The following is a 23968-nucleotide window of genomic DNA, read 5'->3' as shown; positions in this document are numbered from 1 at the left end:
TACCATGTATAATTATTATATTTCATGTTTTAAACAAATAATGATGTTTTTAACGTCATCTTATTGTATAATTATTGTGTCTTTTTTTTTTATGAATGAATTTTATGTTTCTTTTATATTTATGACAATTTCAGAAATGGATCATAATGCTAATGGAGCAAAATCCAAGAAACGGATTCGTGAAATATGCATACCAGATAGTGGAACAACGCACACTATTCTGAGACAAAAGAGATATTTCTCTAATATAGAACCGACAAGAATTGTCGTCAATACAATATCAGGTCCTGCAGACGTGATTGAAGGAACTGGTAAAGCAAACTTTACTTTACCGAATGGAACAAAATTTTCCATAAATAATGCTCTATATTCTCCAAGTTCTAAAAGGAATTTGTTGAGTTTTAAAGACATATATCTTCACGGATATGATACTCAGTCTGCAACTGAGGATGGAAAGAAATACATGTATGTAACTTCTGAGAAATGTGGCAGAAAACACATATTAGAAAAGTTTCCAGAACTTCCTTCGGGACTACATCATACTTATATCGATGAGATCGAATCAAATCTTTTAGTAAAACAGAACCCAGAAGAGTTCACATTATGGCATGATCGCCTTGGCCATCCAGGCACTACAATGATGCGTAAAATCATAGAAAGTTCACATGGTCATCCACTGAAAATCCAGGAGATTTCTCAAGGGAATAAAATGACATGTGTTGCATGTTCTCTAGGAAAATTGATCGTAAGGCCATCGCCAACCAAAATCGATAAAGAATCACCAAAGTTCCTTGAAAGAATTCAAGGCGATATATGTGGACCTATACACCCACCTTGTGGACCATTCCACTATTTTATGGTATTAATTGACGCATCCAGTAGATGGTCACACGTTTGTCTATTATCATCTCGAAATGTGGCATTTGCGAGATTTCTAACTCAGATAATCAAACTGCGAACACAGTTTCCTGATTATACTATTAAAAGAGTTAGACTAGACAACGCTGGTGAATTCACATCCCAAGCATTCAATGACTATTGTATGGTAATGGGAATTGAAGTTGAACATTCGGTTGCTCATGTTCATACGCAAAATGGTTTGGCTGAATCTTTAATTAAGCGTCTGCAATTGATTGCAAGACCATTGATCATGAGATCAAAACTTCCAACCTCTGTATGGGGACATGCCATTTTGCATGCAGAAGCACTCATTCGGATCAGACCGAGTGCATACCATAAGTATTCCCCACTACAGTTAGCGTTTGGTCGAGAACCAAACATTTCCCACTTTAGAATCTTTGGTTGTGCGGTATATGTGCCTGTAGCACCACCACAACGTACAAAGATGGGACCACAAAGAAGATTGGGAATATATGTTGGTTTTGATTCCCCATCAATTATTAGATACCTAGAACCACAGACTGGTGACGTCTTTACAGCACGTTTTGCTGATTGTCATTTTGACGAAAATGTATTCCCAGTTCTAGGGGGAGAAAACAAAAATGTTGGAAGTGATATAAAATGGAGTGTACCATCATTGTTATATCTTGATCCTCCCACTAAAGAGTCAGAACTAGAAGTTCGACGAATTATGCATTTACAGAGTATAGCTAACCAGCTACCTGATGCATTTGTAGATACCAAGACGGTAACTAAATCTCATATACCAGCTGCAAATGCTCCTGCTCGTATCAAAATGTCAAATGAACAAGAAAATGAGGATGACACACGAGAGCCAAAAACACGCCTGAAGCGTGGTAGACCTGTTGGTTCTAAGGATAAGAATCCTAGGAAACAGAAGAAAGCTGAAATATATGATGCACCCAAAATAGCAGAAAATATTTTGGAGGAAATAAATGATAAGGATTCTGATGAATCAGAGCATCATGAATCAGAGCATCATGAATCGAAAGATAATCATGAAATTTCTATTAATTACATCCATAATAAAAGGATATGGAATATAAATGAACAAAATGACCTTGATGATGCTTTCTCATATATTGTGTCAAGTGAAATAAATGAAGAAATCGATGATCCAGAACCAAAATCTGTCTATGAATGTCAAAAGAGACATGATTGGGAACAATGGAAAAATGCAATACAAGCTGAACTTGATTCGCTTAATAAACGAAAAGTATTTGGATCTATTGTGCTCACACCTGCAGATGTGAGACCAGTTGGGTACAAATGGGTTTTCGTTCGAAAGCGAAATGAGAAAAATGAGATTACGAGATACAAAGCTCGTCTAGTGGCTCAAGGTTTTTCTCAAAGACCTGGAATCGATTATGAAGAAACGTATTCTCCAGTTATGGATGCCATCACATTTAGATTCCTGATGAGTCTAGCAGCTGATAAAAATCTAGAGATGCGTCTCATGGATGTTGTTACAGCTTATCTATATGGATCATTAGATATTGATATCTACATGAAAGTTCCTGATGGATTTAAAATGCCAGAAGCATTAAGTTCCAAACCTAAAGAGTTATGTGCAATAAAATTGCAAAGATCATTATATGGGTTAAAGCAATCTGGACGTATGTGGTATAATCGTCTCAGTGATCATTTAACAAAAGAAGGATATGTGAATGATCCTATATGCCCATGTGTTTTCATCAAGAAAACAATATCCGGATTTGTAATAATCGCGGTATATGTTGATGATCTTAACATTATCGGAACTCAAAAGGAAATACAAAAGGCATCAGACTATCTCAAAGGAGAATTTGAGATGAAAGATCTAGGACAGACACAGTATTGTCTTGGCCTACAAATAGAACATTCACAAAATGGTATATTTGTGCATCAATCCACATACACTAAAAGAGTGTTGAAACGATTTAACATGGATAAATCAACTCCTCTTAGCACCCCGATGGTCGTTAGGTCACTTAATATTGAAAGTGATCCATTTCGACCACCTGAGGAGAAAGAAGAGATACTTGGTCCGGAAGTACCATATCTAAGTGCAATTGGAGCGCTGATGTACCTTGCAAATTGTACACGGCCTGATATATCATTTGCTGTGAATCTTTTGGCAAGATTTAGCTCATCTCCAACTCGAAGACATTGGAATGGGATTAAACATGTTTTTCGTTACCTCCAAGGGACCATTGATTTAGGTTTGTTTTATCCTAAAAGTTCAAAAGGTCAAATGGTTGGTTTTGCAGATGCAGGATATCTTTCAGATCCACACAAAGCCCGATCGCAAACAGGATACGTTTTTACGTTCGGAGGCACTGCTATATCTTGGCGTTCTCAGAAACAAACGCTCGTGGCTACTTCTTCAAATCATGCTGAGATCATTGCACTCCATGAAGCAAGTAGAGAATGTGTATGGCTAAGATCAATAAGCCGACACATCTGTTCAAGCAGTGGAATTGACGAAAATATAGAACCAACTATTTTATATGAAGATAATGCAGCATGTGTTGCTCAAACAAAGGACGGATATATCAAAAGCGATAGAACGAAGCATATTCATCCGAAGTTCTTCTCATACACTCAAGAGCTCGTGAAGAAGAAAGAGATTGAAGTAAGATATGTCCAATCATGCGACAATGCAGCTGACCTCTTCACAAAATCACTTCCGACTTCGGTATTCAGAAAACATGTTCATAACATTGGAATGCGTCATCAGAAGGATCTATGACTGCTCATTCGAGGGGGAGCTTACGTAGTTGTACTCTTTTTACCTTACTATGGTTTTTCCCATTGGGTTTTCCTAGAAAGGTTTTTAACGAGGCAACATAGACGTTAAGCGAGAGTGGATAGTGACACCGGTCCCCAAGGGGGAGTGTTATGAAAGATTAGCCGCAAACGTTGAAAAATATAAAAGATGTGGGGCCCGCTGCACTATTTGCACAGTGAATTTCTCTTCTATATAAACGATCGTTTCGATCGATTGTAAACACACCATCCTTTTCTTTCAATAACACATCCTCTCTTCTTATCAGTATTATCTTCTTCGTACGGATATAAAATTTTGCTTTATTTAAATTCCTGCGATATAATAAAATTCCAGTTCTTTTCATAACATACTAAATATTATTAAGCAAATAAATTTGATGAAGTAACTAACAAAGCACTCTTTGAAAGAAACAAATGTGTCCCCAAAAAAATCCGCCATTTCTTGAAATTCTCCTGACTTTACATATAGTTTAATAATTTCTGCTTAGAAAAAGAAATACATATAATTTAGTAAATTACTTAATATTTTGAGAAACTAAATTTGATGAAGAAACTAAAGCAGGCCACTGATTTACATATAGTTTAATAATTTCTGCTTGGATTGTTACTAGTTTCCACGTTTTCATCCGAATTCAAACCCGTATAATGTAATCATATTTTCAAAAAGAAGTTCAATTTAATGATTTACTATCATTTCAGCTAATTCTTGTAACCTCTTTCTACGATTAACTAGTATACCTATTGTGTAAAGATAAAGAATTGATCACCAAATCCTCCACATGGTATTACTTTTTATTTTGTAAGTTGCGACTTGTATCCCACAAGCAGATATAAGCACTCAGAACAAACTATGTCACAACAAAGAGATGCCAGTGCAAAGATGGAGTTGTTTGATTCTGAGCCAAACAACAAAAGGCACAAACATGTCACATGTCCGCTCGTGGATCTCGAAACCGACATTAGATTATTCAGTAGTCTTTCTTTTACATATACTACAAATCATGTGGGTGACAAATTTGAAGTCGAGTATAAGATACTAAATATTTAACTTAAAGAAAATGAATTTGTTCTTTCTTTACCTCGGAAGAGAGCAACCAAAAAATAGCAAAATGGCTTCTCTTCCGAGTTCCCTCTTGTTTCCAACATCACACATATCCCTCCCTATACAGACATCTTTAATTCTTTCCCATAAACATTTGAAATGAATTGGTTAAAGATAGCAATGAAGTTTTTTCCCGTGTAGAACAGTCGCTGAATAGATTCGAGATCAGTATATAAGGTTATGATCTCAATGAAAGACTTGAGCTGATGCGTAGTATTCACTCTCATTGAAGAAAGGTCTTAGATCTTCTTTGCACATGAAATCTAAAGGGAAAGAGACTAGATGTCCCTTTATCGACTTTAGTCTGTCCATCGGATCGCTTCTCTTGATGTCTCCATTGTGGTAAGACTCCAGCTTCTCCGGTGCTATTCCCAAGTCGATTGTTGTGTGTCCCAGTTTCTCCTTCCAATACGATATGCTTTGTCTGAACGCCATTCTGCGTATATACATACCCAGGAGGAATCATGTGATAGTGTCCAAAAATGGAAAAGGGAAAGACAAACCGGGATTGTACCTTGAATGGATGAGATCATTGGGTACACAAGAGAAGACATCCTGATATATCATTGTGTTTGTCTGCATTGGGATATAAATAGCTCAAAGGTTATATATATATTTGGCCAGTGAAATTAAAATGTTGATTATGTAAATCATGTTTCTAACCTTTGCAGTTGCCATCCATATCTCCTTGTAGGTTGAATCAGAAACAGGATCAATTATCTGATCAATCTGAAAAAAAAAGACAGAGATCTGATTATTGTAAATACTAGCACGGGAAGCATTAAGAGTCTTGAAGACCCTCTTCAATCACAGCCATTGCTTGAAATTTCAAGCTGGGGAGGTTTAGATCATTAGGTGTAAGTACAACATTGGTTTCTAAGAAAAAATTTCATGGCAATTGAAGTATTAAATGTGTTTATATACTGAAATCTCTCGACTCCAATGGTTATACTATAGAAAAATCATCCAACATAGAGAAACAATTAAGGATATGATACGAACCTCTCCACTACGAAGTCCAAGGTGTTCTGACCAAAGAGAGAGCCTAAGGCTTAAAGAAAATTTCCCAGCCTTCCATGGCTTTCCAGCCATGAACGAATCTACCAACTCTTTGTCTTCGATTAGTACTCCAATCTGATATAAAAGGACACAAGCATGTTATGCTTCTTAATGTTCAGCGTACATACGGTATTACAATAACATATTCAGCATGTACTTTAAAATCAATTCCGTATAAACTTCGCTATAACATGTTAGCATCAATACTCTCTTTTAAGAAGAAAAAGGTGTTCACATAAATAAACTAGGCTTTTGGAAATCGATGCATAACACCCAAAAAAAGATAAGGTGAGTGTAAAATATTGACCTCAGAATCCCTTGAGCCAAGCAAACTCCGGTCATTGATATTGGCAGATCCAATCAATGCTGCACGGTCATCAATTATCATGATTTTACTGTGAACATACACCTGCACAGAGAGAGAGATATTATTCACATTTTTCAGCAGTCACTACATTTAAACACATTAAAAAAACATGCACTAAAAAGGCAGCGATGAAAATCTAACCCATAGATGATTAATTTGTTACCTGACTAGTGGCAACAGGTCCATCTTCGGAAAGTTTATCATACGCCCTAAGGCCGTAGAAGGAGATATAATCATTAGCCTTTGGGCCAACAGTTTTGTAAAGATTGTTCAATATTGAATTATGTCCTCTGTACATGGTTCGATACTGCCAATGCATTATGGCTCTAACTGATGCTGCACCGCTGTCATCAATACCTCCCTGACAGGTACATAGGTCATTTAGAACAAATGCATATCAGAGGAAATTACTTTTGAAAAATGAAGACAGCATTCTAAAGGAAAAGTAACCTGAAACCCCGGGAGGAGAGGTATAACAACAATAACTCTGAAACTTTTCTTTTCGTTATGGGCACGCAAAATCCTCTTGTACAACGCTTCTAAGACACGGTTCTTTATTGTGTCATCTCCAGAAAGGCCTGATATGAAAAACTGATTCTGGATAGGCATAGCACAAGATGTGAAGTCAGAAAAATGGAGCGCATGTGAACCTATGTCCACTACTTTTATAATGCGAATATGGCAGGTTGTTTTAATAAAATTCTACATGATGCTGTCAAATTGTGATTCTATAAAGAAAAATTCTTATAGCAAATACCTCAATGTAGATAAAATGTTCAGCTTTATCAATGAGAGAACGGTAAGCAGAATGGATACTCTCTTCAACTTGGCTTGTTCCAGCAGACCACTGGCTGACGCTTCGTATAATCTGAAAATAGGTGCAATCAGTGTAAATATTGACGGGAAATTCTGTTTTTTTCTGAGAAAATTTCGAAGATTGTAAGCAAGGCAAGAAGGAAACAGAGGAGCAACTTACACAATAGCCTCTTTGCAATATAAACTGGGAATGCAATAGATTAATGGTATATGTAAACTTCCAAAACACCCACCTGACAGCGGCATGAAGTTCTCGGACCGACTTGTCCAGTCTCATCTGGCGACCCGACTTGATAACCACGTTCTTGTGTTTCCCACCACTCTGAATCAATTGAATTAGAACCACGCTTTGCCACTGGAAGATGTAGCCCATTACGATCATCTACAAATCCCCTCATAGGAGTATCTCCCACACCTGGTTCTATTTTGGATTTCCGGAAAGAGAATGGACCATTTCTACTGTTAGTACCATTTGCTTTATGCCCCCTACTCGAACCATCCTCATCAACTGGCTCTTGAGGCAAAAGTAACGGAATGTCCTGCAAAGATGATCCAGAAGAAAATGAATCATCTCTTCTAATCCCTCTAATGCTGTCTTCGTCATTCTTGCATTCAGTGTCCGACTCCTCTTGCCTTCCCATGTAGTGGGGTATAACCATGTGATGTTGGGGCATAAGAAGCGGAATTGAATCTTCGTATGGTGCTTTGTTTCTCTGAAACGATCATTGATTATTTTACGATAATGACACCAAAAATCAAAGAGATCGAAGAATGTTCATGACGAGTGGATAAACCTTAGCATAGTTCCAGCGTTGAACAAAGTGCCTAGCCACATCACGGCAAGGTGGACCCCATAAAGCACAATGCACATCATGCCAAGGCATCCGTGGATATTTTTTACGGTCTAACTCATCTTTCAGAGCATCCTCCCAAGTGTTTGGTTCAGATTCTCTGCAAAAAATTTGAAGGCGTTAAAACAGTAATCAAAGGGTAGAATTCAGAAAGATGAAAATGTGGCAATCCTGGTTTGTATTGGAGATTCAATATCTGATTGGTGGAAAGCACCGAACAGTTTACCTTCAAACATCACAGTCAAAATTACTGAAAAGTGAAAGATAATTTGTTCTTATTTAAAAAGGTAAACTTGGTAAACTTAAAAGAGACTCCATTTACATCTAAAAATCAACTCGCCTCTTAGTTCGCAATACTAAAATCTGTTAATACTCGTTGTGAAAGGGAAATTCTTACCTAGGGTTGTAATAGTCCTTTCCAGGCCATGTCACAGAAGGGTTATCTCCTACTTTATGTTCAAACGTGTCGTACCGGCCAAAACACAAGTCCAACCCTCCAATGAAGCAAACCTGATGATCGACGATGACGAGTTTTTCATGGTGGGACCTGCAAAGACATGCAGAAGTATAAATCAAAGTTATTCCTGTTTATTTTGTGGTTAGGAATATTAGAACTAATAAACAAGAAAGAAATATATTAGAACTGTGCACCATATCATACCAGAGATAGACACCGCTAGAGAAGTGGTCAGGATAACGAAGTACCCTCACATTCTCATGAATGCTAAGAAGCCTGCGTTTGCTATATACACTGTTGATCTTTAAAGCAAGAGCAACCTCCTTGTATATAAGGATGTATATCTGAAAAGTGATAGTAATAAGCAAATGAAAACTTGAGATTCGAAACAGTGCACTGAAATTTACATGTCTACACTGTTGTGAAGAACAGAAGCAACCCTCCTTGAGTAGAAGTATATAAAACTCTTACACTCATAAAACTATGAAATACAGAAACCTACCCCTCCAGACTAAAAGTGCAAGAAAACGAAGTCAGCATTTACTCTAACCAAGGAATTATCCTGAGTATAACAAGCATTGAATAAACTAACCAAATGCTAATTTTTGAGAGGACAGGAAGAAATGATCCCATCCAACACTATTTCTATTTTACTAATTCAATTCGTCACCAAGTATAAACAGAAACAATGACTGATTTAGCAACATCAAATATTCACTGCAAGGCCACCCAATAGGTCTTAGGAGGCATGCCAAAGAGAGTATAGCCTTCAATAACAAAGACAAAAATGAACGCATTAACATGCGTTCATCCCTCCTAAGCTGGCAAGTAAGATCTCCTTAGCCCACTAAAGAAGCATCAATATAGAAGAAATAGCTACTAAGTACATAGATGTCTGTAGTACGTACCTGAACTCCTTGCTTAGCTTTGTTCTCCAACAAGTTATCAAGTCTGGAAGATGTATGAGAGTCATAAGGGCGCCTAAGATAGAGTTCTGGGCACACCCACCAGCCACAAATGAAAATCTACAAGACAAATCAGATCAGTTGAATAAGTAAGAAAATCAACTCATCGTCCGTCTCCACACCCTTGAATGAAAAGTGGCAGACCTCAGATTTAGCATTTTCAATGGCCTCAGCCATGGCTGCAAAAGCTGCTCCACCATCCACGAACCACTGGGCCTGACTTCCGTCATCTGTTAAACCCCTCGGCGGAGCAAATGAGCCAAAGCGATGAGGATGGCACCAACCCTCAGGGGGTCTAAGGGCCGCATCGTTAATAGAAGCCACCCAATCTTTAACCTTTGCACTACTCTTCGCCCTTATTCTTATACTCCGGTTTCCAGATGTTACCTGGTATTTTTAACAAAGTTATGAAACAGTAATTCTCCACCCCTTTATTGACATGTAAACCAGGGAAAAAAACTAAAAGGGGACAAGAAACTGATGATAAATAAAATATGGAAGGTTACGGAAACAAGGATTTTATAGAATCCCACTTTAATTGACAGCAATTTACTAATCGTCTTGGCTATCAGTTTCCCAAGGTGCAACTAAAGCTCCAAGTTGATGATCAGCCAAAAAGATGCAAACTTAGGAAATCGACAAAAGATACCTTGGACAGTTAAAAAAAAATTATATATAGAAGCATTAAAACAACAACATTACAGGTTATTTACACAAGAGGGTGACGAAAAAATGAATACCAAGGAGGCTTATCAGATGAATTAAGCAAAAATGTAAATTCTAAGAGATATGTAGGACAGTAGCTGCTAACCTTGAATGCATGCCGCAGCGGATTATGATCCTTCAGCTCTACTGCTAGTGATACATCAGCACCATCATTTCCATTAGAAACTGGTAGGACATCAAAAACAATTATATCCAATAGCTTTGGATCAAATGGATCTTCCAACAAGGCAAGAAAGCCTGGCTTTAGTACCCCCCACACCTGTACTGGAGAAAAAAATAACCTTAGCTATGATCTTATATCTCAAATTACCAATGAGTGTCTGATTGGAAGCAAAAAGTATAAATTGTAAAAGGAGACGATTACAATATTTGATAGCACATACATTGTGAACATAAAGATTTACAGCAGTTATATACTTCTTCAAACTTTATATCTCACCAGTGTGATTAAACATTCAGAAAATTTTAATTCTCAACAGTCCTCCAATGAGAGTAGTAACAAATTTTGGTATTATAAAAGAGCTACTAACGGTGAAACCTACTTTCTTCTGATATATCATTTTTTCATGGCATTCGATGCGTTAAGAGACAAAGAAAGAGTGGAAAAGGGGACAAGTCATCCAATAGGAAATCCAGAGGTAATCAAATTCCCATAGCAATCTACAAACTAAACGATATGAAAAAGAAAATTACAATTTGCATACCTTCTGCCAGTTATCATTGCAGCAACAGAACCAGCAGCATCCACAGCATCTATCAGAATCATCGCTCTTTGAAATTTTCGGTAGATGTTTAACCATGATATAATCTTCTTTCAGTTTGGGTCCATACTCTGGTGAAAATGACAACATCGAGACCTCCAAAAACCTGCAAACCTATATTACGTATTTAGCACTTAACAATGCATGCGTATAGCCCCTCTGAGATGGAACGAAGCTCAATTAATATGGGAATAATAGCTCGAAATGCATAGAAACCTTCATCATTCACTTGCTATTTCTAGCTAGAATAGAAAGAGAAAAACCCTTGGCAAAACTAAGTACAGACTATGATAGAGTAGTTTAGCCACGCAGAGAAATAGATTATAAAAATATACCTCTCGTGAATTGACAATATCAAGATTCCCTAGAAAATGATTAAGATATTCTTGCATAGCATGCTTTCCTCTAACTGATATGGACTGCTGTCTTCCCAAAGGGCGAATGACTGGCAAAGCAGCACTTGAAGGAACATCTCTGCAAGAAAAAAGAGCCTACTTGTAAGTAAATAATGACATCAGCTGGACTAGTACATCAGCAACTTATAAAGCCAGAAATGGAGCCAGCAAGTCTAACCTATTTTTGGCACTCTCCTCTTGATGTAACTGGACTTCATCAACATCTTCATCTTGCACAATGGGTGCATGATCCCCTATTCCTAGATTTTGAAGCCATTCTTTAACCTTTAATATTATATTCCAAAGAAAACAACATCAAAACTCAGTGCAACGCCAAGCAGACAAACTAGTAAAGCAAGTTTTAATATTTAAAGCTTGAACACAAACCTGTTCTTGCTTCTCGTGAATTTCTTCGATAAAAGCACGTTTCTTCAATGCAAAATGCAAATAAAATACTTGAGAAGCTTTCTTCACAAGCTGCCACTTGAACTGTTACATAAAAAAAAAAATGCTAAAGTCAGAAAATCAAATCAAGGCTCCACTAAAACAAGCACCGTTTCTACTACAGTTATGCATTTGATACATGTCAGCCATATCACATCGACTTGACGATTCAAAAGACCATCTCTTCAAAAGTTGTGATTGTGAGATTATACAAAGAAAACAAAAGGTCTCCCCAAACGAATATAGTTTCTACTTCGATCAATACTCATAATATTCGAATTATGCAACAACATAACTCTGAGGATGATTGAAAGGGAGGGAGGGACTTGCCTGCTTGTATTGGCACTCAATGGTGTACGACAATAGCACGGGGCTAATATCGCTGGCATCAGGGCGAGACACGGAGACGATTACAGCTTTAGGCAATTCTTCGAAGATGCGATTCGCCTCCTGCGTAGGAGCCGGCGCGAAGGAGAAGAGCGACGAGACCATCGAAGGAATCTGCTCCGGCTGCATCTGAAAGTATCGTCCTCCTCCTCCTCCGCCGCCGCCGCCACCGGCGGGAGACATCAACTGCTCAGACGCCATCCTCTGATCGCAATTTCCCCAACTCGATCTCCGAATTTTCAAGATCTAAAAATCGCGTGTTGATCCTTTTTGGCCTTGAGGGAATTTCCGATCAGATGACCGGATCGATAGAGATGATGAATCTGAGGGAAAATTCAAAAGTGGGAGAGAGAGAGACGGTGTTGGTTTTGTTTACAAAGAAAGCAAAGTGAAGATGATATGAACTACGTCTGCTTTGACCTTCTTTAATTTGCGCCGATGGTACTTCGAAACCGGATCCGTGTTTTAAAAATTTTACACACCTTATATATATATAGTCTAAGCTTATAATATAGTTCCTTTTATTTGAGATTATATCAAGTTTTATTTAAGAAACATATCTTCAAAAAATGACATTGTAGAGAAAAATCAGTAAGCTACTCACTTTTAGCCAATGTTTTTAAACCCTACCCGGACACTGAACCGGACGATTTACTGGGTTGCTGGGTCACTGGGTCGACCGCGGGTGAACGGCAGATTAATAAATAAATTAATTTTATTATATAATAATATATCAGCTATGTAAATAAAAATATATAAACTAAAGTTTGATATTTTGTAAATGGTTTTTAAGAAAGAAAAATAATAGTTTGGATATGTATATATTTATGTTTAAAAATATTTAAAAAATACTTAACTTTAGTTTTTATATTTTTATTTTCATCTGACATACAAAATATCAAAAAATAGTTTAAACTATTTAAAATTTTCTCTAACAAGGTAAAATGTATGACATCTAAAAAAATCAAGACATAAAATTTATAAATATTTAAATGTGTAATGTGAATAATAAATTAAACTTTAAATACAAAATAAACCAAAAGTAAAAGATCATTGTAATAAATTGTCAATAACGAAAATAAACTAACACCAAATCACATCAACTAATTTTGGTTCTCTCTACCATCGTTCATTTCATTTTCTTCAGGTGGCATAGTGAAATCTTCATCAAAATCTAAAAATTACAAATATAAAATTGAAAAGAGAAAACCTAACTTTTTTTTTAATCATCACCTAATTTATTAATTGGAAATTTATAATATAAAACATAATCTAAAAACATAATTAAAAACTAAAAAAAGAAGTTAAAATTATTTATTGGTTCAACCGGTGGTTCAACCGGTATCGGGTTTCGGATTTTACTTGATTTTTACGGATTTTTGCGGGTTTCTAAATATTGAGTTTTTCACAAAATCCAAACCGGATTTTTTTCTGGGTCATCCAGGTTTACCGGTTCAACCGTGGGTCCGGGTCGGGTTTCAAAACACTGGTTTTAGCCAACACAATTACCAGTTTCCTGTAAAATATAATTTTCATAGATCTATTTTGTTAATTTTGTTTTATTAAAATCATTTTTAAAGCATAATTAATTATATCCAAATACTTAATCAAGTGATAATTAAACTGCCTTTTTCTAACCCATAATTTTGAAAGTTGTTGTGATTTTGAATCATTTAGCACATGGTTAAATCGTGTGCACCACTGTACAAATTAGTTACCGTCATTGATTTGCCGTATAAAGTTACTGTCATTGATATGGCAGGGATGAACTACAGTACACAATTACTGTCCCTAATCATTTAAGTTTTAACACATGATACTTTATCTCCTATTTTAACTTCTAGTAAAAAAATTGAGACAACGATCAATCCAACTTGTCTTTCATTTGCTAGATCCATACACAAATTGGTGAAATAGATAATGCGAAGATAGAAAATAAACTATGAGTTTATTAATGGGAAAATGGCTATTAAAATCCCAAACTTACAGATTTTGGCCATTTAAAGCATATACTTTGGCTTAGACAACTTAAAACATCAAACTTTTATTTTAATCCTAAACTTTGTTTGACTAAGCCACATTAGGCACATCGCTAAATTCTCTAACAGAATTATAAACAGAGTTAATTAACTCCCAAGTCTAGTTAAATAAAAGATGTCAACTTTTTTAGGGTCCCAACTACATGTAGGCATATGCAATTCCATAGCTACCGAATCAAAAGCCGCTTTGAAGAGTTGCGAGAAGCTCTGCGTTTCTCAGGCTTATTTGGAAAAACCTCAAAAAACCTAAAGTGTGATTGATGTATACGATAGGACTGTATTATATAAACTATGCAGAACTGAATATTGTAAAGAATAAATTTGATAAAATTATACCAAAGATTAAGAAAATGATGATTCAACTGCAGAGGCGAGATACTCATAATAAGAAGGAAATAGATAATATCTCGCCTCTGCAGTTGAATCATCATTTTCTTAATCTTTGGTATAATTTTATCAAATTTATTCTTTACGATATTCAGTTATTTGTAGTTTATATAATATGGTTCTATCATATACATCAATCACACTTTAGTTTTTTTGGGGTTTTTCCAAATAAGCCTGAGAAACGCAGAGCTTCTCGCAACTCTTCAAAGCGGCTTTTGATTCGGTAGCTATGGAATTGCATATGCCTACAGGTAGTTGCGAGCCTAAAAAAGTTGACATCTTTTATTTAACTGGACTTAGGAGTTAATTAACTCTGTTTATAATTCTGTTAGAGAGTTTAACGATGTGCCTAATGTGGCTTTGTCAAACAAAGTTTAGGATAAAAATAAAAGTCAATAAACGTTTGATGTTTTAAGTTGTATAAGCCTAAGTAGATGCTTTAAATGGCCAAAATCTGTAAGTTTGGGATTTTAATAACCATTTTCCCGTTTATTAATAGTAAATTAGTGAGATCCCAACCATGAGAGCAAAACGGTTCCAACAAAATCATGTAAAAGAAAACAATTTCTTATTGAAGAAGTAAACTTAAGACACAACAGCTATCTCTCCACCTCCGGCTCCTCTAGCTAAACGTTCCTTCTTTCTGGCAAACTTTCTCTCCTTCCTAGCCTTGTTCTTAACACGCTTGGCCTCAAACTGGCCAGAGAGTGTCTTCTCTCTCGCCTGCTCAACCTTGGACTTGTGGATGCTCTCCATAAGCACGCGCTTGTTCTTAAACACGCCACCCTTCACTTTCTTGTACATGTCATGGTACATGTGCTTGTCGATCTTGTTTTTCTCACGGTAGTTGAGAAGGAAACGCCTCAACACCCTCAGTCTATTCATCCAGAGAACCTTGGTGGGTTGCCTCACCTCTCTTGTACCCTTTTTCTTACCTGAAAACCCAATAAATATTGAATAAGGAAATCTCAAATCTATCAAGAGATTACAAAAGATAATATGCGACCAAAAAAGTAGATATTTCAAACATGAAATTTCATTACCATAACCAGAGTGACGTTGAAACACCCAAACCCGTGAATCTTTGAAAACACGTGAAAATTTCTAAGTAAAAGATCGAGTCAAATTTTATCGGATGAACATGAGAAATACTGCAACTTTATAAATAAAACCCAATACTAAGTATTAAAAATCATGTAGTTTATAATAAAATATCTTTTACAAAACCTCTCAACATTACCCACATTTTAAAAACCCTTGCCGATGGTCTTTATAGCCTCGCGCTCCGGTCTACATAATCAACCTTACCTGCATCGCAAAAGGAGGCATGAGCATACAAAAGTACTCAGTGAGGACGCTCAATACCGCCCACTACAGCCCAATAATCAAACACTCAATCAATACTAACACCCCTAGCATCCGGTTCTATCATTCCTTTACTTAACTAGTTCCATTACTTTAACATTTCTTAACCATTCGACCCGAAGGTCCATAATCCTGCGGCAGAAGCCAACCTGCGGCCGAAGCCAAACCTGCGGCCGTAGCCAAACCTGCGGCCGTAGCCAACCTGTGACCCGTCGGTCCATTACATTCCCTTAACCTTTTTCCTTAACCTTTTTCTTATATTACATTTCAATTATTCTTTCCTTTAACGCATTATAATTTCCTGACATAGGTTCTCAAGATCAAACGTTCATTTCTCACATAAACATCCTAACATAACTCGATAATCCATGCATTTCTCAAGAACACGATGAACGAACTTTCCTTAATCAATTCCTATCATACATTTCTTAAGAAAACGAAGAACGAACTTTCCTTAAACGAATTCTATCAAACATTTTCCTATGAATAGGATGAAAAAACTTTCCATAAACAAATTCTATCCAAGCATACACACGTTCTTACTGAATCAACTAGACAAAATAATTCTTATTGGACTGCCACGAATCACGTCCTCACCTGGATTGATCTTAAAAGATCGAAGACTCTGAACCTAGTTGTGTTTTCCGGCGAAGAATCTTGCGATCCTCCTTGCTCGATCCTCACCGCCCAAACTCTCTCTTTAAGACTGCGTTCTTTCTCTAGACTCCCTAAGACTTGATTTTTGAGTTGTGTCTAGAAAGAGAGCTGGAGGTCCCTTTTTATATTGCTCTTGGACTTGCTCACCAAGCTGGAAATTTATTGTTGTTTTTCTTATTTGGCTTGGTCAAAATTTGCCATCAATACTCGAAGAATCTATGCGCTTCTTTCCTTATATGAATCTCGATATCCCGATCTTTCTTCCGTAAAATTCTCCCAAAGATGACCAGTCAAACTTTCCTTAGTTGGAACCCGCATTGTCCAGTAGTCGAACATTCATTAATTAGTCATGCGGTCTCGACCTTTCCTTACGTACGCTCCGATCATTTCATGATCGTTCTACAGTCACTCAGCCCATTTCAATTTCGTTCCATAAGTTCACTTATGATCCGAAACTTGTCAAAGTACAACTTATTCTTCCAACCTTCATGGATATAAGTGTTTCCACACTTAGAAAAATAGACTCCTTGATGAATCAAACCTCTCACGATTTATTTCCTTCAAATTTAAAAATACTCCAGGAGCGGGTCGTTACAGATGTCCCTTTAGTTTGGCCTCGTTCAAAGTCCTTGCATGAGCACGTGAGTGGATCTTGGAGGGTTCTGATAATTAAACCATCCTTGACAAGCTCCTAATGTTCTGCCCTGATAGAGTTATTTATATAATAAATCTCAGTATATTAAGAAGAAGATTATCAACATGAGATCTTACGTAAGAGTAAGACTCAATCAAACAGCAAAAAAGTATCAAAATCTTACTGGAATTAGCCATGGAGATATCCTTAGATTCACTGGGATCAAGCCACACTTTTCCTTTCCCGCACTTCATTACGGATGCGGCGAGACGCTTCTGGGCATTCTGGGCGACATGTTGTTGGAGTTTGTGGTTACGAAGAAGAAACAATGAAGAATAAGGTCAAAGAAAGCCGTTATTGTAATTGATCGAATGTATATTGAGACTACAGTACTTATAGGATTTATCCTTAACATATTTCTTAGATCTGAAATAAGGAAAAGCTAACAATTTCCATTTAATTTTAATAATCTTTCAAGAAAAAAAAGAAGCAATTTCCATTTAATAGAAAAAGTAAATAATTATATTTCTATTTCTCTACTTTTTTATCAAAGTTATGGCGAGCGAATGAGCTAAATATTGTCCGTACCAATACGGGACATTCCTTGGGAGTAGCGGCTGTGGCGGCGCATCCTTCGGGGATAATTGCAGCGTCTTCTTCGCTTGTTAGCTTCGTCCTTGTCTTCGATGTTGATACCAATGCCACCATTTCTGTTCTGGAAGCTCCTCCTTCTGAGGTTTGGGGGATGGAGTTTGAACCTATATGGTAATAGACTTTAGTCTCTGGATCTTAGCTCTAGAATAATGATTTGAAACTATTTGGAGTTCGTAGCTTAGATCAGTCGGGAACCTAAGACTAAGAGTGTCGTGTACTGTCTATCTAGATCGCTTCTGATTTGTTCATGTAGACTCACGATCATAGTAGCAGAACAGCAGTTTATTAGTGCTTGCGTGAAACGTCTCATGAAATGTGTAGCTCGGATCAGAAAGGAGCTTTGAGTGTCGTATATTGTGGTCTGACTCTCTAGATCTGTTCATGTGGACTTACAACCATAGTAACAAAACAACAGCTTATTGGTACGTACTTAGGTGAAGCATCTTCTTGATTTGGTCATTGCTTGTGATCGTTTCATGTATTAGTCGTGACTTGTTTTCACTGATAACATAATATACCATACATTAATAAATAATAATATAGATGATTACATGAATCTGATCAGTCACAAACTTCTTCTTCGCAACCTTTTCTTGCTACATGTGATTTCTGATCTAGGTGCTTTGTTGAATGTTCTATATCTACATACCTATTGACAATATAGTGTTCAAAATGGTTCATGCACCTAAACCAATCAACGTTACTTTATTTTAATCATATGCATGTATAAATTTCAAGATAGGATAGGGTAATTAGTTTACAGTTGAACCACATTTACAAGAGAACAAAAAAATCTTAGCATCTTAATCAACGACGTGCTAGACGCAGGGCCGGCTTATTAGGGGGACAAGCGGTGTGACCGCCCCTGACCCAAGCTCGTGTCTCCTCTATAATAATAAATAAAAGGTCCAATTTTTTATAAATTTATATTTTTATATATAAAAAATTATAAATATAATAATTTAAACTGAAAAGGACCCAAAATTATTTGATATGTATATAGTTTTATTTTCATTACAAAATATATAAAATATTACCGATTAAATTTTATAAATATTTTAAACATTATCGGAATATAAATTTTAGAGAGTACAAATTTTTGTTTTTGCTCTAGGGCTTCAAATTGAGCCGGCCCTGGCTAGCCAGACGAGTTTATTATAGAAGAATCTTAAAATCAAATAAAGTTAAAAAAAAAATATTTTTTAAAAGTTATTGTAATTTTGCATTCAAGATATCGTTCTTCGAGTTATGAAGTTTATCTCGTAGGTAAGATGTTGCTATTGTGTTTTTCTTTTCTCAAAATCGAGATATTTCAGAATTTCGATGTTGTAACGGATCAGACTTTTTCCACTAAAGTTCCCTATGAATAATGAAAAAGAAACACTCTAAACATAATCATATAACCTTTTTCATAGGTACACGAGAATCATACGTACCTGCGAGAATCGGCAAAAGAAAAAGACCGCTAGTTCGTCTCTTCATGCCCGTCTTAAGAGCACCAGCGTTAATGAACCCCCTATTACGGTTCATAATTTGAATTTTTTATTATTTTTTTTATTTTTATTTTAAAAATAAAAAAATAAAAAATAAATTGACTAATAGCGGGCCGTCACGTGACGTGGGATCCGCTAAACAGTGATGATTCGGGTTCATACGGAAGAAGCATGGCGAAACATGATGATTACTGTAGCATATTATAATTTTTTTTTCTGGGGAAGCGTGTGAACTCCACCCCCGAACTTCCAATGCTCGTGCTCTAAATTTCACAAGACAAAAGGTAATTTAAAAAAAAATATTGTAATGTGGTTTCAACTAGTAAACTTTGTTGTGATCAGGTGTAGTGGTAACTGGTAAAGTAAAACAAAATAACACAAAATAAAACAAAATACCACGAACCATAAATATAACGTTCGATGTGATTCACGATAACTCCACCCATTACCAACCACATAATCATCATCATCAGTTCCATGTAATGGTAAAAAGCCTTAGAAAGTAACGGCGGTTACATATGTTCCATATATTACAGACTTTATTTGATTTTCACTTATTACATTTACTTTATTTTATGCATACGATGAGATGACATCATCAATCATCCACACATCCACTGACTCGTCGAGCTGACTCGGCTGCTCCCCCGTGGTACCACCGTCAAGCTCAAGGAAAGACTCCAAGCTCGATATCTGCTGTTTAAGATCGTAATCAAGCTCAAACCCGTAACTCCGGTTCTGAAACTGGTCACCGTTCCCGAACCCAATGCACTCGACCGGGAAACTCGGCTGAGTTAACTCGCTCTGAGAGAGTACACAGAGCTTCTTCGCCGGAGGCTGATCGTCTGACACTGGGGGTGATGTCAGCGGAGGAGGAATAAGATCAGGGAAGTTGAGCTTGGCTTTATCGCCGCGGATACGCTTAGCAGCTACGTCATAAGCCATGGCGGCTTCCTCCGCCGTGTTGAACGTCCCGAGCCAGACTCTGGTGCCTTTCCGTGGATCTCGTATCTCTGAAGCCCATTTTCCCCACGGACGCCTACGTATCCCTCTGTAAACGTTCTTCCTCTTCCTCCCCCGTTTCTCCGTCGTCGCTGGCTCCCTCTCCTTCTCCTTCACCACCGCCTCATCTTTCAACGCCACTTCTAAAGTTTAAAAGTGCAAGATTACATATACACAGCCAAGTTCCACAATAAACTAAATAATTATTTTACAGAATCTTTTATCATCATTACTCATGCAACTTCTAGAAAATAATTCTTCCTTTTTAACTTACTAAAAATCTCTTTAACTATTCCAACTATTTAATTTTCTTAGATTTTCAAATTACTACATATTTTTTTTTTGCATGATTAATTTAATATTACCTTGTTGGTTGGTGGGTTGAAGCTTGGAGGTGGGATGGAAACTCCATAAATAGTCGCCGGCGGAAGCATCGAGCTCAGACCAGAGTTCCTCCGCCGTGAGTTTCCTACCCTTGGCCTTGGTGAGGATAGGAACAAAATCGGATATGATAGCACCGCCACACATTTTCTCTGTTTCTTTTATTTCACTCTTATGCTGGGTTTCAAGAGAGAGATGAGTTTGGTGGACGTGAAACGCATTTATAGGCGAAGATAAATGATGTATAGAGAGTACAGTATATGTTGATAAAATAAAAGATAGGAAAGCTTTTGCAGTATAAAATGAGAAAGCTTTTACACATGTTCCTTTTTTTTTCTTACACATGTTCCTTGATACACGACGGTTACAACAAATTGAATCCAGATAACGACAAAACTAGATGATTCGTTTTGATACCTGAAGAAAAACGTATGAAAATGTCATTAATTTATGATTAATCTGAATCTGGAGTGTTGCCTCCACGAGCGTCGGGTAATGAATGCTTCCTAGCCTAAATATATATTGAATCAGTACACCTCATCTTTTATACGTAAAATAAACGAGTCAAAGAACATGGAGTTAGAGCGATGTACTGAGAGCACCATTAGTGGTGAGCTATCTTAGAGCAGCTCCAGAATACCTAACAACAGGCTCCTAACAACAGGCTCCTAAAAAAAAGTGATTAAAAATAAATGAAAAAGGCCAAAAAACTTTAGAACCGCTGTCTTATTTGGGCTTTTTAGAGCCGCTAAGAAGCTCTTACGTGGCGGCTTGTGATTCGACCGCAAATCAAATGCTCTCTCTCTCCTTCGTCGCGACAAAGTCGAATGGCTTTTGGTTTGCATTCTCGACTTCTTCGTCTTCTCACTTGAATTTCTTCGTATATGTCGATTTTCGTCGACTATGTCGTCTCGGCGATCGTCGTCTGTCTCGTCGTCTCTCTCATCTCGAAGCTCGCCGTCTCTCTCGTCGTCTCTCTCGCCGTCTGTCTCGTCTCGATTCTCGTAATCTCTGCCGTCTGTATCGTCGTCTCTCTCGTGTTGAATCTTGCCGTCTCTCTCCTCGTCTCTCTCGCCGTCTCTCTCGTCGTCTCTCTCGCCGTCTCTCTCGCCGTCTGTCTCGTCTCGATTCTTGTCGTCTCTCTCGTGTCGATTCTCGTCGTCTCTCTCGAATCTGGTCTGAAATCTCGTCTCGGTCTCCTTATCGGTAAGAAATCATCCTTTTGATTTGGTCTGAAATCTCACACTCTCTGTTCGTGATCCGCTGTTATGATGAACCTTGAAGAGAAAGCAAGGATGGAGGAAGGATATAACTCAGACAAGATGGAAGAAGAAGCAAGATAAGTTCGAACCTTGTCTTTTGAAAAAGAACTTTTATTAAAAGATGATAACAGTGGTGATATATTTGATAATATTGAGGAAGGTGATATCTATTAGATTGGTAGTAGAGTTTTGTTTGACTGTTGAAAATATTGAATCCTTTGCATAGAAACATAGTCGGTTGGTTTGTTATAACAAGTGTTGATGATGAATTTTAGGAAGAACTGTCTCTATTAGTCTGGAAGCAGAGTCGATTGTGTTTCACATTATCACACCAAGCTGTTCTTGTTTTTATTTTCATATCATTTTGTGTTCGGTTATCTGTGTAAATAATTGATTGATCAAGGTTTATTACTTTGTTTATATAATTCTATTTTTGTTGGTTGTGTGAGGAGTGGTGATCATCAAGAAGCGGGAGCCGACAGTTGGAGAGTTTCCTTTCATTCATTACGGATTCAACATGGCCAGAAGATCCATATTTCACTTCAATCAGCAAGAGGTTAGCAGACTTGTCTTTAATACTTTGTTAGAGCTTCATTAGGTTTGGAAATTAAATGGTATTGGTTAGAGCTTGATTAGGTTTGAAAATTAAATGGTATCTGTTAGTTGTGTGGATGTGATTTGCTTTTGTTGTCGTGTTTCTTTTAGTTGTAGTTTCTTTTAGTTGTAGGTATGAACATTGATTGCCATTAACACACAAAGAAAGTAACTTCAACAACTAAAATTTTTAAGTTTCCTTTAAAATCTGAACAATACTCCTAAACAACAACACGTAAAACAATCAAATACTTCTCCTTTTCGACTTCCTTACAACGTTCCTATTTCTTTTGAATCCATAAACAATTTTATGGATTCATATACTCAACCTTCTAGCTTTATGGATCTCTTAAACCATCAACAACCAAACACTCAACCTAGTGTAGATATCTCTGCGTTAAATGTCTCTTTGTTCGGTCCTTGGTCTGAAGAAGAAAACGTTGAAGCCCACACTGTGGAGGACCGTAAAGAGACAAGGAAGTGGACACCAACAGAGGATCAGGTGCTCATCAGTGCTTGGTTGAACACCTCCAAAAACCCTGTAGTTGGGAAATGGTGTGGCGCATCTACAACTAAAGATAAGGTGCAGTCAAAAAGGAGGAAGTTAGATGAACACTCTGCACAATCATCAACTTCTGTGGCTGGAGAGGATGATCAATCCAAGCGCCCTATTGGAGTTAAAGCGGCAAAGGCGAAAGGAAAAAGGGCTGTGAGCAATGCAACGAAGTTGGATGAGGAAGAAAAGGAGTTGCAGAGCATCTGGGGTATTAGACAGAAGAACTTTGCTTTGAAAGATACTCTTAACAAGCAAAAAGATACTCTTAACAAGCAAAAATTGCTTGACTCTCTAATTGCAAAGACTGAGCCATTAACTGAACTCGAACTTGCCTTAAAAAACAAACTTATTAAAGATATGTTGAGTCTTTAGTTGCGTCTGTATGATCTGGATTTAACAAGCAAAAATTGTTTGTGTCGAGTCGTTAGTTGTGCTTTAGTTGTCTCTGTGAGCTGTTTGTGTCGAGTTTGTAAGATAATTGCCTTATCTTAATGTAAAATAGCTGTTTAATGTTGTATATCTCTCTGTTTGTAAGATAAATGATGTTTCTTATCATGCTGGTTAATGTATAATATTGTCCATCTCTCCATTAGTTTTGTTTCTTATCATGCTATCTCTCTGTCAGTTTGTTTTTATCATGCTGTTTCTCATGTGACAGTCCAAGCCAAGACGTAAAGAGAGAGACATGTGACACAAAAGAAACAAAAATGCCAAGAAAGCCAAGACGTAAAGACAGAAACATGTGACAGAACAAAGAAACAAAGATGCCAAGTCTTCTTTATAAAATTTGCCAAGCCGTGGGACAACGACCAAGACATGTGACACAAAAACAAGCAGCACAAACACAAGTCTTTAATAAAACTTCGAGGATACAAAAAGGCAGCGACTTCTTAGAGAAGAAGAATAAAAAAAAAGCGTTTCACA

The 23968-nt window shown here is 37.0% G+C and overlaps 3 protein-coding genes and 1 long non-coding RNA gene across 6 annotated transcripts; 1 reads left to right on the top strand and 3 right to left on the bottom strand.

The window, feature by feature from the left end:
- Positions 1 to 4712: 4712 nt before the first annotated feature.
- Positions 4713 to 12468, bottom strand: LOC106401673 (phospholipase D zeta 1). 2 transcript variants are annotated; one of them, XM_013842228.3, is made up of 20 exons: positions 11964 to 12468; positions 11577 to 11678; positions 11368 to 11474; positions 11130 to 11268; positions 10738 to 10908; positions 10119 to 10292; positions 9452 to 9694; positions 9251 to 9367; positions 8547 to 8686; positions 8283 to 8432; positions 7829 to 7985; positions 7268 to 7747; positions 6976 to 7086; positions 6669 to 6815; positions 6382 to 6579; positions 6159 to 6260; positions 5795 to 5926; positions 5456 to 5521; positions 5307 to 5368; positions 4713 to 5228 (listed from the first exon to the last, which is right to left on the bottom strand). In XM_013842228.3, the coding sequence occupies exons 1-20, from the start codon at positions 12219 to 12221 to the stop codon at positions 4979 to 4981; spliced, it is 3306 nt and encodes a 1101-aa protein (XP_013697682.1). In that variant the 5' UTR covers positions 12222 to 12468; the 3' UTR covers positions 4713 to 4978. The 2 variants fall into 2 exon arrangements, with proteins under 2 accessions (XP_013697682.1, XP_048628506.1); XM_048772549.1 differs by lacking the exons at positions 11577 to 11678; positions 11964 to 12468 and having other exon boundaries at positions 10738 to 10900; positions 11368 to 11384.
- Positions 12469 to 15031: 2563 nt separating this feature from the next.
- Positions 15032 to 17810, bottom strand: LOC125598514 (60S ribosomal protein L19-2-like). Its single transcript, XM_048772555.1, has 4 exons — positions 17691 to 17810; positions 15755 to 15817; positions 15490 to 15550; positions 15032 to 15381 (listed from the first exon to the last, which is right to left on the bottom strand). The coding sequence occupies exons 1-4, from the start codon at positions 17808 to 17810 to the stop codon at positions 15032 to 15034; spliced, it is 594 nt and encodes a 197-aa protein (XP_048628512.1).
- Positions 17811 to 19654: 1844 nt separating this feature from the next.
- On the bottom strand, positions 19655 to 20900 carry LOC125574881 (ethylene-responsive transcription factor RAP2-3-like). Of its 2 annotated transcripts, none has more exons than XM_048772550.1 (2): positions 20617 to 20900; positions 19655 to 20394 (listed from the first exon to the last, which is right to left on the bottom strand). In XM_048772550.1, the coding sequence occupies exons 1-2, from the start codon at positions 20777 to 20779 to the stop codon at positions 19823 to 19825; spliced, it is 735 nt and encodes a 244-aa protein (XP_048628507.1). In that variant the 5' UTR covers positions 20780 to 20900; the 3' UTR covers positions 19655 to 19822. The 2 variants fall into 2 exon arrangements, with proteins under 2 accessions (XP_048628507.1, XP_013693827.1); XM_013838373.3 differs by having other exon boundaries at positions 19655 to 20391; positions 20617 to 20865.
- Positions 20901 to 21774: 874 nt separating this feature from the next.
- Positions 21775 to 23741, top strand: LOC125598511. Its single transcript, XR_007332462.1, has 2 exons — positions 21775 to 22450; positions 23703 to 23741. It is a non-coding gene; the product is annotated as an uncharacterized LOC125598511 (long non-coding RNA).
- The last annotated feature ends 227 nt before the right edge of the window (positions 23742 to 23968 follow it).

This window comes from Brassica napus, unplaced genomic scaffold (genome assembly GCF_020379485.1).
Source record: "Brassica napus cultivar Da-Ae unplaced genomic scaffold, Da-Ae ScsIHWf_1729;HRSCAF=2359, whole genome shotgun sequence".
NCBI lineage: Eukaryota > Viridiplantae > Streptophyta > Magnoliopsida > Brassicales > Brassicaceae > Brassica > Brassica napus.
Note: the sequence above shows the minus strand (reverse complement) of the source record. Positions and strands in the feature narration are given on the sequence as shown.

Coding starts and splice junctions, on each gene's coding strand:
- LOC106401673 (XM_013842228.3), bottom strand. CDS start 12,221: ATGGCGTCTGAGCAGTTGATGTCTCCCGCCGGTGGCGGCGGCGGCGGA. Junction 11,269..11,367: donor GAGGAGAGTGCCAAAAATAG/GTTAGACTTGCT, acceptor TTTTTCTTGCAG/AGATGTTCCTTCAAGTGCTG. Junction 6,816..6,975: donor AACATTTTATCTACATTGAG/GTATTTGCTATA, acceptor ATGCCTATCCAG/AATCAGTTTTTCATATCAGG.
- LOC125598514 (XM_048772555.1), bottom strand. CDS start 17,810: ATGGTGGCATTGGTATCAACATCGAAGACAAGGACGAAGCTAACAAGC. Junction 15,818..17,690: donor CCAAGGAATGTCCCGTATTG/GTACGGACAATA, acceptor ATTGGGCTGTAG/TGGGCGGTATTGAGCGTCCT. Junction 15,551..15,754: donor TGCCTCCTTTTGCGATGCAG/GTAAGGTTGATT, acceptor TCTTTTACTTAG/AAATTTTCACGTGTTTTCAA.
- LOC125574881 (XM_048772550.1), bottom strand. CDS start 20,779: ATGTGTGGCGGTGCTATCATATCCGATTTTGTTCCTATCCTCACCAAG. Junction 20,395..20,616: donor TCAACCCACCAACCAACAAG/GTAATATTAAAT, acceptor TTTAAACTTTAG/AAGTGGCGTTGAAAGATGAG.